At 66.2% G+C, this 13,829-nt stretch overlaps 1 protein-coding gene across 2 annotated transcripts in view; it reads right to left on the reverse strand.

Moving 5' to 3' along the window:
• Positions 1 to 393: 393 nt before the first annotated feature.
• PXDN (peroxidasin) overlaps positions 394 to 13,829 on the reverse strand; it is a 73,404-nt gene continuing 59,968 nt past the window's right edge. For both annotated transcript variants that reach the window (XM_049095404.1, XM_025454796.3), the window contains 6 exons: positions 10,977 to 11,111; positions 9,977 to 10,185; positions 5,134 to 5,254; positions 4,888 to 5,020; positions 3,027 to 3,140; positions 394 to 2,305 (listed from right to left, as the gene is read on the reverse strand). In XM_049095404.1, coding sequence (XP_048951361.1) covers positions 2,186 to 2,305; positions 3,027 to 3,140; positions 4,888 to 5,020; positions 5,134 to 5,254; positions 9,977 to 10,185; positions 10,977 to 11,111 — 832 coding nt within the window. In that variant the 3' untranslated portion in view covers positions 394 to 2,185. The remainder of the gene's footprint in view (positions 2,306 to 3,026; positions 3,141 to 4,887; positions 5,021 to 5,133; positions 5,255 to 9,976; positions 10,186 to 10,976; positions 11,112 to 13,829) is intronic.

Consider the following 13,829-nt stretch of genomic DNA (forward strand, 5'->3'; position numbering starts at 1 on the left):
GTATTAGGTTCGCTTGAAGCAGGAGAAAGGCCCCGGGTCCTCCCAGCTGCCCAGCCCCCGCCCCCCCCACCCCCCGTCCCCGATCCCAGAGAGGGAAGGCGGCCCTGCGACCCCACAACCTCGTGGAGAGGAGCCCTCCCATCCCGGGTCCCCAGGGCCACGCAGTCCCTGTGACAAGGATGCACCCGGGGGTAGGGGCGGCCGCCGCAGGCTCTCCTGGCCCCCCCCACCCGGCCCAGAGCCAGCCCCTCGGCCCCGTGAGCGCCCAGGCCGCCTGGCATCAGAGCCCCCCTGAATCCGCCCTCGCTCCTCCTCGCCCCTGCTGTCACAGCACGGCGCCCGCGAGCGGCCACTGCGCCGCGGGCGGGACCCAAAGAAGCATGCCAGGCTCCATTTGAAGACGTGGCCCGTTTATTTGAACTGGCGGCATCGGTACATAGTGCAAACGTCTCTTTGGTAATGAACTGATTACAATGAACACAGGAAGGCGCTGGGCTGCTGGCGACAGTCAGGGGGTAAATAAATATGTACACTCGCCTCGCGTGGCCGCCGAGGGTCCCTTCGGGCGTGAGGACACGGGGAGCCCGCAACGTTACAGGCGCGGACGGCCCCTCCCCCGAGCACGCAGGCCCAGCCACACGTTCCCACTGGCGCGGGAGCCTCCAGACGCTCACGGGCCGCGGGGGCGCGGTCATCGTGTACCTGAGCAACTCCGTGACCCCGCGCTGCACACACGGCCGTCCACTCTCTCGCCCACACAAATCGGTTCTGACATTTGGTTACTCCACGTGACTCGGTATCTCCCAGGAAGCCCCTGCCCCACGAGACACCTGCTCGTATTTCCCACTTCACGTTCTGAGCACGAGAAATCGAGCTGGCAGCGTCTAAAGCCCCAGTGGGTGCGCTCGCCCCGCCCCGGGGTCGTGGCAGCCGGGTCACAGGGCTGGGGGGGCTCCTGCCTGGGGTCGGGCCGGACCAGGCTCTGAAGCTGCCCACCACGTGCCTGCCCGCCAGGAGCCCCCACCTCCAGGCCAGCACAGTGACCGCCACCCGGGCGCCCCCGCCGGGGACTTGCCGGCCACCACGTACTGAGACCACCCGCGTCCTCGGGGGCCCCCCACGCGGGGCGGGGGCCTGGGTGTGTGCTCCGCTCGGCGCCCGCACGCGGTGGGCACTGGGGTCCGGGCCTGCAGAGCCGCGCTGCTGCGTTCAGGGACACACTTCTCAGGACACAGGTGACTTCACCGTTTAGAACAAAACAGGAGGTTTTCGTCGATTAGGAAGAGAGTGACCATGAGGTATGAGAGCTGCTTTTCTCTCAATTCTAACACAGCTCTTGCGTAGCGGAGTGATTTTTCTGCCATTCCTGACGCCTAAACACGGGCAACATTTCATACAACGTCATGCATTTTGGAAATACAGATGAGGTAAAGGGGTCGACTGCGTTTCTGTAAGGCACTCACACGACCTGAAGTCAGGAAGTCCCCAACGCCGACGCCTCCGTCGGGGGGAGTCCTCTGCGCGCCCCGGCCGGGGCAGGACGGAACACGGACGCGGGCCTTCCGTAGGAACAGGGCTTCGCGGGCGTCCACGCCAGGCAGCGTCACGCGAGTTGTGGCGAAAACCAACCCGTTTCTGCGTGCGGCTTCCTGTCAGTCTCACGGGCGAGGTGCTGGAAGCCACAGGCGGGCGAGCGACTGAGCGGCGGGGCTGTCCCTCCGGGGACCACACACTGCTGCCTCGGCGGGGCCGCAGGGGCCCGCACCCCCACCCAGACCGTCACCCCTACGATCTGTCCTCCCTTTCTGCCGCGGCACGTGTCCTTCCGGCGGCTCCGCGACGCGCCCGAACCGCGGCTGGCTCTTCTGCGAGCTCCAGGTGTCAGAACCAAGCGGGACTCACTTTTGGTCGAGAAGAAACGGTGGTATCCAGGGAAGTGAATTTAGGAGACTAGATGACTTAACTGTGCAATTTAATAGTAGCACCAATATTTCATTAAAAACATTAAATAAAAACCTGAGAATCTAACGTGAAGTTAGGACACGTGTCTGTGGTTTCTCCTCCGAGCATGCTCTGGCCGAAGCACCCGTTCTCCACTGACACGGAAGGGGCCCCTCCCGTGCGCACGCCTGCGCCGGCCATGGGGCTCGAGGACGCGCAGAGGACCCCGGAGGCCTCCCCGCGCCTAGGGCTTCCTCCCCACACCATCTCTCGGGCAGACCGGACAGCAGGCCCCGCGGGCTCTCACAGGCGCCGGGCACTCGGCGGGCTGGCAGGCTTCCACGAAGCAGGTGACCTGCCCGTCCTGGAGGAGAGAGGACCCGGACCGTGAGCTCCCGGGGCACGGCGTCGGCATCACCCCGCCTGTCCACCTTCTCGACCGTGCGTGGGTCTGTAACAGGGCTGGAGGGCCGCTGAGGAGCAGCTACGGACACCCCGCACTGCGTCCAGAGGTCCCGCCCATCGCCCTGACGGCCCTCCGTCCCTGCAGAGAGCCCAGGACCACGGGGCCCGCCCCTGGGACCCCAAGTTCACGTCCAGGATGTCCACCAGGAGGTCAAAGGAGGGAGATGCTGCTGGACCCCGTGCCATCCCCGCTCTGCTGTCATTCCCAAACAGCACAACCACCGAGGACTCCAGGGAACCCTCCCCTCCCGGACCCTGGAACAAATCCCTGTGGACACCTCAGGCACCAGGCTGGCCCACCGATCTTCCAACCCACCTCCCCAGCCTCTGCCCTGAAGCCCCAGCCTGGACACCGTGGCCACTGCGGCCACCGCGGCGCCCCCGTCCACTTCTGTGCAGACCGACAACCGCCTGGCGGGCCCAGCTCCTTGTTGGCGTGAACAGCCCGTGGCCACCTGGGGCAGTGTGTGCAGGTCGGCCTTGCACGGTGCTCCGGGGGAGAGCCTCCGGCTTCTAAGAGGAGGGCCGAGGCCCCCAGGGCAGTGGGGCCACCTGGCGCAGAGCTTGGGGTCCTGGGGGAGGTCCGCGCACCCGTTCCCATGGCACAGCCCCGTACTCACACGGCACTCGCAGGCGGTGCACGCATCTCGCTTCCACTTGGCGCCGTTGGCGTGCGGCTCCCCGTCGGCATCCGTGCAGTCCGCGGTGCTGAGCCGGGACTCCAGCCTCTTTATCTGCAGCAAAGCAAAAAGGTGCAGCGGTCACTTCCGGCGACGAGCTCAGCCTGGCAAGTGCGTCTGTGCCTTCGCCTGCATTGACGCCTCCTGCTCAACAGGGATGCTTCAGATTCGCCCGTCACACAGCTGGTGGTGTCACACGGCACGGCCCTATGTGACACCGCCGCGTCGGGGGTCAGGGGGCACAGGCTACCCCACGGCAGCGGCCGGCAAGAGGACAGGAATCAAGGGAGAGGCTCCCACAGGCCTCAGCGGCAACCGCCAGGCACAATCACCTGCCCCAAGACTCCCGGCCGCGGACACCTGCGAGCGGCCACCAGCCCTGCCGCGGGCCTTCCAGGGCGCCCTCCTCCTCGCTGCCACTGGCCAACGGCCACACGGCTGGATGGCTTATCTCTCTGCACGTGGAGGGGCCGGCGGCCCACGAAACCCCTGCCTCATCTACTGGACCTCGAGGGGCGTTTTCCAGGCAACCGAATCTCCCGGCCCCCCAGAGGAGAGTGGACAACCCGGTGCGAACACCTGGCGATGCGTCTGCTCTGATAAAGGACGACGCGCCAAGACTGACTGGACACGCACACCGCCCGCAGCGGACACTGAACGCCTTCCACCCACTTCATGGAACAGTGCCACGCAAAGCACGGCCTCCCAGGGATGTGACCCATGGTCTCCGTGGCCCGGGTCACCTGGCCCCGTGCGGCCTGCATCCCCCCGCCCGCAGCCGGGACCGGCGCTGCCCGCTCTCAGGTGGGCTCTGGAGGGAAGCTGCCTCCGGCACTCGGGCTCCTCAGCATAATCGATCTTGAAGTTCCCAGGGCTCAGAGTCGGGTCCCAAATCCTGAAGCCGCATCCACGGGCCGGGCAGGGCGGCTGGGGACGGGGAAGGGGGCCTCGGTGGCCGCTGACCAAATTTCAGCGGGAAGCCGGAAGAGGCAGGACGAATCTCGGCCAGCGTCTCCCTCGGAGACAATTAGAACATAGCTGCAAGTGTGCGAACCAGGCCGGGCCGTGCAGACGGAGAAGTGCCCACGAACTACCCACGTGTCCCCCGGGGAGCAGCCAACAGTCACAGCAGATGTTCCCCCTGCATTTCTCCAAACCTGCCGCCCCCAACCAGCAAGCAGCCTGCCCTGAAATGCAGGGTGAGCAGAGTGAAGGAGATGCACAGCGGTGCTGTTTCCTCCTGCAGGTGGAAGGAGCCATGAGGCCACAGCAGGGTTCACAGATGGGCGGGCCCGGGGGCACGGGCGGCAGCCCCCGGGGTGTGGTGGGGCAGGCAGACATGTCATTTTCTGCAAAACCCTAAAAGTCCTCGGAGAAGAGCCCAGGGCAGAAACCCTTGGTGCCGGTCCCCTTCCCTGCACCGAGGGGCGCCTGACCACAAAATACCTCTGACCCTCCCTCGGAACAAGGAGTCAACCGACGTTCCTGAAAAAGCATCTTTGGAACAGGACCCCTGAGGTTTGAATTCTCCGTGGCCCTAATCCTGACCTACGGCCGCTGCGGGGCTCCGGGCTGCCCAGGACAGTACCTGCCGGCAGTCCACCGTGAGAGCCCCCCGGCCACCAGGAAGCCCAGGGCCAGGCCCATGTGGCCAGACGCAGGCCACAGGAGAAGAGCCACCAGGACAGAAGTGACACGCCCCAGAGGCTCCCGACGAGGGAGCCGGGGACCACGTCATGCCAGCAGGGTCGCAGGGGCAAGGCCATCTGTGACGCGGGGCAGGGCGTGCAGCGACAGGTACCTGTTCTCTGAGGTCTGTGATGGTCTTTTGCATTTCCAGAACGAAGTCCTTGAAGTCATTGGCGCCCGGTACTTGTGGGTGCTCGCCCGAGGCGGCCGTGGCATTGCCCGGATGTTTCCTGCGTTTCCCGATGCTGCACAAGGAAGAAGCACAAGCCGCTCACAGACCTCAGCACGTCACACAGGCCGTGGGTCCCGGGGGCCACAGGCGCCCCGCCCCAGGACCCTGCCCCAAGGACGGCCGTACCTTGGGGTCCCTGCGGGGCCTGCTTCCCCGGTGGGCTCATCCTCCTGGTAGCTGAACTCCAGGGACCGCTTGCCTCGGAAGTGGTAGGAAAACGCGTTGAACTGTCCCCGGGTCCTGCAGTCTGAGGTGAGGTGGGGGGTGTGAGACGCCAGCTATCCTCCAGGAGCAATTGTGCCCATCCTGGGACGCGCCGCCTCGACGTCACAGCTTATCTACGACGCCAGCGTGGCCTCCCTCCTCCCTCCAGGGAAGGACAGCCTCTCTGGACCTCATCCTCCTGCTCCCTGGAGGCCCCAACCTCGCCCGGTCTCCTGGCCAACGGCCAGGGCAGCTTCCTGCTGGGACGCCCCGCACCTGCTGTCCTCTCAACCCTGTGTTTCCTGCCCGCACGCAGAGGCCGAGCACTAGGCCAGGGCGTCCCCGTCCTCCGCAGCCGGGGCACCTTGTGCTCCCTCCTCCGGCCCCAGGCTCTGCTCCCTGGGTGCCCTCTGCTTGGCCCCGACTACACCATCCCACCAACACCCGGTTCCAGCCTGGGCCCCACCACCCAGGACTGTGGCCAAGGCTACGAACGGCCCTTCCCAAATGCTGAAGTGTCCAGAGCAGTGGCAGAAATCCCGGGAGGAGGAAAGGATGCGGAAAAGGCTGGCACGCTCCTCCCCGGGCCAGCCAGCCGTGACCGCCGCTGGAACGCAAGGACGCCGCCGCGCACAGGACAGACCCGCAGACAACCCGTCCTCGCATTCTGGGATTTAACTTAGCAGCAACCAGCTTCCCACTCAAACCTGGCCCAGCTCCCGAGACCCCAGCCTGACACGGGTTCACAGGGTACAGGCCCCGGGAGGCCCCGGGTCGCGCTCCGAGGGGGAAGCGCTCATCACCAGCAGCGTTGGTGACCCGCAGCCCAGGCGGCCTCGGGGTGACAGGAGGTGCTCACTAGCGAGACCGACGGCCTTCACCTTCCCAACCCAGAGACCTTCCCGATCTCACACCTGGCAAACGCGGAATTCATGCTCCAGCCAGGTGACCCGCGTCCAGGTGCCTAGTGGGAGGACCAGCCACAGGGGAGCCTCCTGGAGCTGCTCAGAGTGCCAGCCCCGCCCATAGGGCCCCGCCCCGCCCCGCCCACAGGGCCCAACCCCGCCCACAGGGCCCAACCCCGCCCACAGGGCTCCAACCCCGCCCACAGGGTCCCGCCCCGCCCACAGGGCCCCGCCCCGCCCACAGGGCCCCCACCGCGCCCACAGGGCTCCAACCCCACCCACAGGGCCCCAGGCCCGCCCACAGGGTCCCGCCCCGCCCACAGGGCCCCGCCCCGCCCACAGGGCTCCAACCCCGCCCACAGGGCCCAACCCCGCCCACAGGGCCCCGCCCCGCCCACAGGGTCCCGCCCCGCCCACAGGGCCCCGCCCCGCCCACAGGGCCCCCACCGCGCCCACAGGGCTCCAACCCCGCCCACAGGGCCCCAGGCCCGCCCACAGGGTCCCGCCCCGCCCACAGGGCCCCGCCCCGCCCACAGGGCTCCAACCCCGCCCACAGGGCCCAACCCCGCCCACAGGGCCCCGCCCCGCCCACAGGGTCCCGCCCCGCCCACAGGGCCCCGCCCCGCCCACAGGGCCCCCACCGCGCCCACAGGGCTCCAACCCCACCCACAGGGCCCCAGGCCCGCCCACAGGGTCCCGCCCCGCCCACAGGGCCCCGCCCCGCCCACAGGGCTCCAACCCCGCCCACAGGGCCCAACCCCGCCCACAGGGCTCCAACCCCGCCCACAGGGTCCCGCCCCGCCCACAGGGCCCCGCCCCGCCCACAGGGCCCCCACCGCGCCCACAGGGCTCCAACCCCACCCACAGGGCCCCAGGCCCGCCCACAGGGTCCCGCCCCGCCCACAGGGCCCCGGCCCCGCCCACAGGGCTCCAACCCCGCCCACAGGGCCCCGCCCCGCCCACAGGGCCCAACCCCGCCCCGCCCACAGGGCCCCGCCCCGCCCACAGGGCTCCAACCCCGCCCACAGGGCCCCGCCCCGCCCACAGGGCCCCGCCCCGCCCACAGGGTCCCGCCCCGCCCACAGGGCTCCAACCCCGCCCACAGGGCCCCGCCCCGCCCACAGGGCCCAACCCCGCCCCGCCCACAGGGCCCCGCCCCGCCCACAGGGCTCCAACCCCGCCCACAGGGCCCCGCCCCGCCCACAGGGCCCCGCCCCGCCCACAGGGCTCCAACCCCGCCCACAGGGCTCCAACCCCGCCCACAGGGCCCCGCCCCGCCCACAGGGCCCCGCCCCGCCCACAGGGCTCCAACCCCGCCCACAGGGCCCCGCCCCGCCCACAGGGCCCCGCCCCGCCCACAGGGCTCCAACCCCGCCCACAGGGCTCCAACCCCGCCCACAGGGCTCCAACCCCGCCCACAGGGCCCCGCCCCGCCCACAGGGCCCAACCCCGCCCCGCCCACAGGGCCCAACCCCGCCCCGCCCATAGGGCTCCAACCCCGCCCACAGGGTCCCGCCCCGCCCACAGGGCCCCGGCCCCGCCCACAGGGCCCCGCCCCGCCCACAGGGCTCCAACCCCGCCCACAGGGCCCCGCCCCGCCCACAGGGCCCCGCCCCGCCCACAGGGCCCCGCCCCGCCCACAGGGTCCCGCCCCGCCCACAGGGCTCCAACCCCGCCCACAGGGCCCCGCCCCGCCCACAGGGCCCCGCCCCGCCCACAGGCCCCAGCCCCGCCCATGTCACAACCTGCACCTAATCTGAGAACCGAAGCCTGGGAGGGTCCGTCTAGGCAGGGCAGGGGAAGGCCTGCCCAGCTCCTGCTGTGGACTGTGGCAGCCAACGGGCTGGGCGTGAGGCCCCCGTGTGGGAAGGGCGCACGTGTGCCCTGTGCTGCCCCTGCACACGCCTGTCATTCCTGGGGAGGGCGGAACACTGCCTGCGACCTCCTCTGCTAGTTTAGGGAAAAAGGCGTCTTCCCTTACAAACACAACACGTGCACATGCTTGTACAGACGGCGCGTGCATATACACGTGCGGGCACACAGGCACACCTACACGTGTGTGCAGAAACACATGTATGCACATGTACTCATACAGACACAAGTATCACAGGGATTGAGGGAACAGTGATACGTGATAAAACTAACAACATACAGATCCAATGAAGTACATGAACCATTTACACTATTTTAAAATCAGTGCAATTACTTAAAAGCTGTGTGCATTTGTGTTTGCGTGTGTGTGCGTGTGCATGCGTGTGCCCCATCAATCCTCACAAAGGGGCAGTTTCTCACTTCAGAAGAAGACACAGAAACTGCCCACGCGGAGGTTCTCAGGGCTCTCCTGCGCGCCAGCGTCACGCCTCGCTCCACAAACGCGCTGACGGCTCTGCGGGAGCTCGAGCAAGCTGCTCTGTGATTTTTTAAATCGCAAAGTAAACAGCACCTGACATTTGGGCCCGTCAAACCCCAATTCTTTGTCTTTCTGCTATATTTCCAACGTGGCTTTTGACCTACAATGGAAGACAAAGCTCACGAAGCCTCCCTGACCCAGGGCAGTTCCGGACCTGGAGGGACAGCGTGGGGGTCTCAGCAGGTGCACGAGGGGACAGCGGCCCGATGACGAATCCCGCTGCCAGTGCCCATCTGTCCCGGGGCTCTGGGTTTTCTGAGACCACGGAAAACCCGGCTCAGCCACCACCGAGCAGCAGGGGGACCCGGTAACACTATCAGGACACGATTTTGGGATCCCTGGGTGGCGCAGCGGTTTAGCGCCTGCCTTTGGCCCGGGGCGTGATCCTGGAGACCCGGGATCGAATCCCACATGGGGCTCCCGGAGCATGGAGCCTGCTTCTCCCTCTGCCTGTGTCTCTGCCTCTCTCTTTCTCTCTCTCTGTGTGTGACTATCATAAATAAATAAAAATTAAAAAAAAAAAAACTTTTAAAAAAAAGGACACGGCGTTTTGTGCAGATTCGGCTTTGCCCAGGGGCTTCCGAAGAGCTGCTTCCTGCGGGTGCAAGGACCCAGCTTGCCGCCCTAGCCACCGAGACGCACGCGGAGCTGGACACACCAGCGAGGTTATTTCTTAAAAAAAAAAAAAAAAAAGCTAAAACAAAACAAAAACAAGTTTCCCTTGGATGTAATAGTGAGAACGTGACTGTTTCGGGACGTGGGGTGGGCGGTAAACCGGCTGCATCTGCACGTGAATCCTAGACTATTACAAATCACGTGTGCCACACACCCGGGCGCCACATCTATGCCGTACACACGCATAGTATATTCACGCAGACAGGACAGCCCGACGGAGGCAGAGCCACAACCAGGTCAGACACCCAGCCACGCGCAGACGTGCACAGAGCAAGAACAGTGCTAACCTGCGCCCTGGGCCCCTACCAAGGAGGACCCGCAGAAAGGAGGGGGCGGAGGGGAGGAGCTGTGGCCGCGACCCGGGGCAGGAGAGCAGCTCCCGGGGGCCCAGGACACGCCCAGCCTCCTCGACCGCGGTCAGACTGCAGTTTGAGTAAAGCCCCAATTACATCCGAATTAGGAGATGGTGACGGCGAGCCACAGCGGGACCTGGGGACACGGGGAAGCCGCGAGGACCCATCAGCCCCGGCTCACGACCCCTCACGACACGCTCCAGGACCTGTCGGCACAGGCGTTTGGAACGCGCAGCAAACGTGTCTACACAGTGAGTCTGACGTGTGCTGCGCTCCCTGGGGAGTGCGAGTCAGTGTCCCCCGCGGGCTCCAGACCCAGACCCAGCCGGGCCCCCCTCCTCCCTGCCCCGTGGGTGGCTGCCCCGAGCCGTGAGCCACAGGCGGCGAGGACGGCGCACCCTGCCCGCACCCCGGACGCGCACCTTCACAGCAATCCTGCCACACGCGCAGGTCCACCCTGGGAACTTCGTCACAGCTGCCGTACCCGTGGGGGAACTCAGCCACGCGGAACACGTCCCGCTGCACACGCGTGATGTTGTCGGCGTTGTCGCACAGAATCCTGGCCAGGGACGTCTGCTTGATCTGCGTCAGCTGCGCCGGGGAGAACACCCCCGGGTTTTCGTACCACAACCTGTGCTTCCCCGGGGCCAGAGGAAAGCAGAGAGGCACAGACACGGGTGAACGCCAACGCTCCCGGGAGGCCTGTCCCCGCGCGACGCCACCCAGTCGACGTGGACTCACGGGGCGACGCACGGGCCCGGTTCCCTTCTCAACAACAGAGAATCTGGGCTGAAGCCGGCAGACCGTCAGCATCGCCACCAACGGCTCCTGCCTCCCTGCGTCTCCAGAAAGGTGCACGCCTTCACCTGTGCCCTGCAGCACCTGTCTTCACCTGTCCCCGGGACACCTGCACTCACCTGTCCCCACGTTCCCTGCCTTCACCTGTGCCCTGCAGCACCTGTCTTCATGTGTCCTCAGAACACCTGCACCCACTTGTCCCCGTGGTACCTGCCTTCACCTGTCCCCTGTAGCACCTGCCTTCACCTGTCAACGTGGTACCTGTCTTTACCTGTCCCGTGGTCCTGCCTTCACCTGTCTCCATGGTACTTGTCTTCATCTGTGCCCTATACCACTGTCTTCACCCGTCCCCATGGTAAACTGCCTTCACCTGTGCCCTGTGGCATCTGTCTTCATCTATCCCCAATGTACCTGTCTTCACCCATACCAGTGTACCTGTATTCACCTGTCCCCTGCAGCACCGGTGTTCACCTGTTCCTGTGGCACCTGCATTCACCTGATGCCTACATCACCTGCATTCACCTGTCCCCCAGACACCTACGCTCACCTGTGCCCTGTAGCACCTGTCTTCACCTGTCCCCTATAGCATCAGACTTCACCTGTCCTTGGGGCACCTGGGTTTACCTGTCCCCATCTCTCAAGCGCTTGAACTGCGTGCTCAGCAGACACATTAGGGTGGGCCCCAGCCGGCTGCCTGGGACCAAGTCTTCCACCATGAGGGCGGGGAATAAATCAATGTTGAGTGGAGATCCATATAACCTACCATAAAAAAGAAAAAAAAAACAATAAACAAGTGAATCCTTAAATTTGCTGAAGAAAGCTGTAAGCAGTGAATAAAGCAAACATGAAAAAAGTCCTCATTTTTTATTATTATTTAGCATATTTCCCACTTTCTGTTAACAAAGAAAAAGAAAATTCACTTCTATTCATTTAAAGCATCTATCCATATTTCTAAAAATCTCCATACTTTGTTTATATATACGTGAATAAAACACACACATGCACACATTTAAGTTTAGAAAAACCAAGCTGGTACAAAGAAAATTAACAAAAACCAAGCTGGTAGAAAGAAAAGTAACATTCCAATTCTCCATTCAGAAATAACCACCCCTGACGATGTAACGTCTGCCCTTCCAGTGTCTTTTCATAAATACAAGTGAATAAACTTCATATAACTAAATGTAGACTCTTACTTTTTTATGTACCTTTTTTAAAGATTTATTTATTTATGATAGACATAGAGAGAGAGGCAGAGACACAGGCAGCGGGAGAAGCAGGCTTCATGCACCGGGAGCCGGACATGGGACTCGATCCCGGGACTCCAGAACCACGCCCCAGGCCAAAGGCAGGCGCTAAACCGCCGAGTCACCCAGGGATCCCCTTTTTTTATGTATTTTTAAGGATTTTATTTATTTATTTGAAAGAGTAACAGAGAGAGCACGCGGGCACGAGACGGGGAGAGGCAGAGCGAAGAGCAGCAGAGCCCGGCTGAGCAGGGAGCCCGGCATGGGACTCGAACCCAGGACCCCGAGGTCGCGGCCTGAGCCCCCCAGGCGCCCCCAGAGGCAGATCTTTAAGGGACTAATTGTAACACCGGGGTTCCCATACTTCTTGGACTAACGTGCGGCCCGCGAGCCCACGACCAAGGGGCCCAAATGCTCGGGAACAAACACGCTGGGCGAACCCCTGCGGCCGCGGGGTCCCGAGCACAAGAGGCCCCGCCGCGCAGCGGGGACGCCCGCGGCTGGGGCTCAGGCCTGGGCCCGCCCAGCACGGTCCGGGAAGGGCATGGGCCGCGGCGGGTCCCCGAGGAGCCGGCTGGGGGCAGGTATGGGCACCTGGGGGCCGCCACGCCGCTCGCCCTCCACGAGCCCCGCTGGCACAGCCTCCACGTCGGGAGCCGCTCCCCGCGAGGCCCGGGGCCGCCCCCTCTGCGGCCAGGCCCTGCGCCCTCCTCCCGCGGCCCGGAGGAGCCGGCCTCCAAGCGCGCAGGGCCGCGGCCGACCTCAGGGCGCCCTCCCCGTGGCCGCCGCGGAGCAACAGTGCGAGCGACTGTGCCGCCGCTAAGGTGGGGCGTGGTCAGGGGTCCCCGGCTCGCGGGGCGTCCCTCCTGGGCGTCCCTCCTGGGCAGCCCCCGCCCCTCCCCGCGGCCAGCAGTCCTACGGCCCTCCGCCCCCTCCAGCCCTCCGCCCCACCCCTCCGCGGCCCTACTCCGCCCCTCTGCCCCCTCCACCCTTCTGCCCCCTCTGCCCCTTCCACCCCTCCGTGGTCCTACATCCCTCGCCCCTCCACCCCCTCTGCCCCTCAGCCTCTCCACCCCTCCGCCCCCTCCACCTCTCCAACCCTATGCGATCCTCCATCCCTCCGCCCCTCCGCAGGGGCACTAGCGCCTCTGAGCCAGGGAAGCGAAGGGGGCAAAGGAAGGGAACGCGGGGCGGAATCCGCGGCCACCGGGACTAAAGGCGGCTCACTGAACCCCGCGGGCCCCGCCGCCGAGACTGCACCGGAGCGCGGTGCTCAGACCCCGAGGCCGGCGTGGGCCTGGGCGTGGGCGCGGGCCGAGACCCAAGGGGCTGGGGGCGCGCCGCGAGGGCTTCCCCGAAAGCGCAGGACGTGGCGGGAGCGGTCCCCGGGGGGCGGCGGGGCGGGCCCTGACCCCAGAGGGCCGGCGGGAGGAGCCTCGGCGGGAGGAGCCTCGGCGGGAGCCGGGACACGTGGCCGCGGACGAAATGCAGGGTCAGCGCTGGGAAACCCTCCCCGGGCCGTTCCAGGCGGGAAACCAGGACTGCGGGCACGACGGAGGCAGCCCCCGGGGCGGGACCCCAGGAGGGCGGGGGCCGAGCGTGCGGGCCACGGGGGGCACGACGCGGAGCCCAAAGGAGGGGCCGGTGCCCGGCAGCGCCCACCCTCCTGGACGTGGCCCTGAGCCTCTGCCGCCTGTGGGGGAGGAACCGGGGGGAAGAACCGCAGCTCCACCCCGCAGCCACCCCCCCCCCCCCCCCCCGCGCAGCTCCACCACCGCGGCTCCCCCCCCCGCAACTCCCCCCCCAGCTCCCCCCCCTCGCCCTGCCACTGCAGCTCCCCCTGCAGCTAACCCCCCCCGCAGACCCCCCCACGGCTCCACCCCCGTGGCTCCACTATGCAGTTCCACCTCCCCCCAAGCTCTATCCCCGCCAGCCCCGGCACCCGGCGGCTCCCCCTCGCAGCCCCCCCTACCCCGCAGCTCCACTCCTGCATATGACCCCAGAGCTCCACCCCAGTGGCTCCACTCCACAGCTCCTCACCGCCCCCTGCAACTCCCCCCCCTGCAGCTCCACACCCGCAGCTCCCCCTCCCCCTGCAGCTCCACGGGGGGGGGGGGGGGGGGGGGGCTCCACTCTGCAGCTGCCCTCCCCCTCTGCAGCTGCCCTCCCCTGGCAGGCCTTCCTTCCGCAGCTCCACCCCCATAGACACACACCCCACCCCCCCCACCCCCCA

This window comes from Canis lupus, chromosome 17 (genome assembly GCF_003254725.2).
Source record: "Canis lupus dingo isolate Sandy chromosome 17, ASM325472v2, whole genome shotgun sequence".
Classification (NCBI taxonomy): Eukaryota; Metazoa; Chordata; class Mammalia; order Carnivora; family Canidae; genus Canis; species Canis lupus.